Source organism: Sinocyclocheilus anshuiensis, unplaced genomic scaffold (genome assembly GCF_001515605.1).
Source record: "Sinocyclocheilus anshuiensis isolate Anshui unplaced genomic scaffold, SAMN03320099.WGS_v1.1 scaffold935, whole genome shotgun sequence".
NCBI lineage: Eukaryota > Metazoa > Chordata > Actinopteri > Cypriniformes > Cyprinidae > Sinocyclocheilus > Sinocyclocheilus anshuiensis.
In genome coordinates this window covers 73496-75751 of record NW_015544174.1, presented here as the reverse complement: position 1 = coordinate 75751, position 2256 = coordinate 73496, and the positions used below count along the sequence as shown (strand labels likewise).

General features: G+C 39.7%; 1 protein-coding gene across 1 annotated transcript in view; it reads right to left on the bottom strand.

The window, feature by feature from the left end:
- Positions 1 to 2256, bottom strand: part of LOC107696061 (protein phosphatase Slingshot homolog 1-like) — a 38477-nt gene that overhangs the window by 3596 nt on the left and 32625 nt on the right. Inside the window, exons 10-14 of the mRNA XM_016496205.1 lie at positions 1554 to 1682; positions 1193 to 1239; positions 710 to 856; positions 413 to 613; positions 30 to 170 (exon numbers count right to left, since the gene is read on the bottom strand). Of these exons, the coding sequence (XP_016351691.1) occupies positions 30 to 170; positions 413 to 613; positions 710 to 856; positions 1193 to 1239; positions 1554 to 1682 (665 nt within the window). The remainder of the gene's footprint in view (positions 1 to 29; positions 171 to 412; positions 614 to 709; positions 857 to 1192; positions 1240 to 1553; positions 1683 to 2256) is intronic.

Here is a 2256-nt window from a genome sequence, read left to right as displayed (position 1 = left end):
GAGAGGAGTGGGTGGTAGGCTCACGCCATACGGTGACCCTGGGGTTTGTGGGGTCTGGGGTGACATGATCCACAGTTTCAGAGTTCACACAGCAAGGGGAAGCTGCTTGCTGGCAATCAGGGTGATCGCAATCTGAATCGGGATGCCACAGACGGTTATGACGCTGCTTACTGAAGGGAAAAAGTATAGAAAGGGTTAAAAAAGTATTAAAGGGAAAGTTCACCCAAAATTTGAAATTCAAATTGGGTTCAACATTGGACCCTACTGAGTTTCATTGTATGAAAAAAAAACATATTTTTACACCGTAGAAATGTGTATGAATAAATGATGACAGAATTTTAGTTTTGTGGGTGAACCTTTAACTAGAAATACACATACCAAATTACAATAATATAGGAAATTTCTCTTGTACCTGGCATCCAGTATACCCTCATACTCCGCCAGCTGTCTCATGAAGCTAGCATTGGGACGGGTGATACTGCGCTTCTGTTTGACGAAGTTGTATGATTTTTCCAGAGACCAGCCGTACTCTTTCATGGCATATGCTATTACCGTAGAGGCCGAGCGGCTTACGCCCATCTTACAGTGAACCAAACATTTGGACTGATTCTTTCTGCAGAGTACAGAACATGAGGGTATAAAAAGTCACATTGAAAGAGTCAAGTATGTTGCTTATATTTAGAGAGAAAAATCTAAAATAGAGCCTTACTTTGCTTTGACAATGAAGTTGTAGGTCTCGTTCCAGTGAGCCAGTAAGTCTGTGGCCTCGTTGTCATACACTCGGACATTATGATAGCAAAATGTTCCTGGGAAAAAGTTATCTATTTCCCTCGTAACATTTAAGATGTAGCCCACCCTAAAACAGCAATGCATTTAGAGATCGCATAAATTACATCTGGACAACAATAGAAAACCATATGCATGCAAGTTTATTCTTATTCCTTACATCAGGTACTAAAATACACCCTGTTTCTTGCTGTAAAAGAAACAGCTTTGATGGATTTACTCTGAACTTTATCTGAAACAGGAGAAAATGCTGCCCTTTAAGAGGTGATACGATACACACTCACCTTAAACTTTCACCTTTACCTAACATTAACCCATTTAAAGAAGCAGTATCTTGAGAGAAACAACAGCATGGGAAGAAAACAAGCTGTGGATGTCAGTAAAGGTAGGGGGAAAACTCACTCACCCAGTTTCCTGAAGCTCCTCTAGATTTGAAGCATTCCATTCAGAACCCTAAAAGATAAACAATGCAAATCACTGGCTTTTAGGGAAATTGGCATCTAGTACCCCATATCTGACAAAAACCATCTGCCCTGCCATAGAACTAACAAGCTTTTTACATTAAACAAATTAAATTTCCTTGACAAACTTTTCCCCCATTTTTATTTGTATTTTATTTGTACTTATTTAACTGATGTAATTTGTCATATTTGTATCTTTTGGATAAATTATTTATTTATTTTGGGGTAGGATGACCTAGGGGAAAGGCAATAAAAAGAGGGGGGAAAACAATGGGAATTGGCAGGCGTGATAAAAGCAGCACTAACCAGATAGAGGTGGTCAAAGATGAGCGTGGCTTTGTCCATCTGCCCAAGAATAAGCAGCATCTCATTATCAATGAACTCTTTGTACTCTTTCAGGTTGCAGTTCATCTGTTGCTCTAGCTCATTACGAATCTAAAGAAAAACACACATCATTATTGACTTAATCTCAGCAAATGTTCTGTTTTAAACCCTGTTCACACCTGCTATTAAAGGGGTCATATGGTGCTGCTAAAAAGAACATTATTTTGTGTATTTGGTGTAATGAAATGTGTTTATGCGGTTTAAAGTAAAAAAAAACATTATTTTTCACATACTGTACATTATTGTTTCTCCTCTATGCCCCGCCTTTTTGAAACGCGTCGATTTTTACAAAGCTCATCGGTCTGAAAAGCGAGGTGTGCTGTGATTGGCCAGCTATCCAGTGTGTTATGATTGGCCGAATACCTCAAGCGTGTGACGGAAATGTTATGCCCCTCACCATACTCTTGATGCCGTGTCCGGCCGGAGCGACGAGACAAAAACATTAAAACCCATTACAAACGAGGCATTTGTTGCATCCAGTGGGGACATAATTACTGATTATAATGACTTATACTGTCTTTTTACGCGTTGCGTTGCATCGCGCCGCATAAACATAAAACCCTGTCTGCATTTGTGATCGGAGAAATGACAAACAACAAGTGCTACTCCACACTGCCCAAAACTC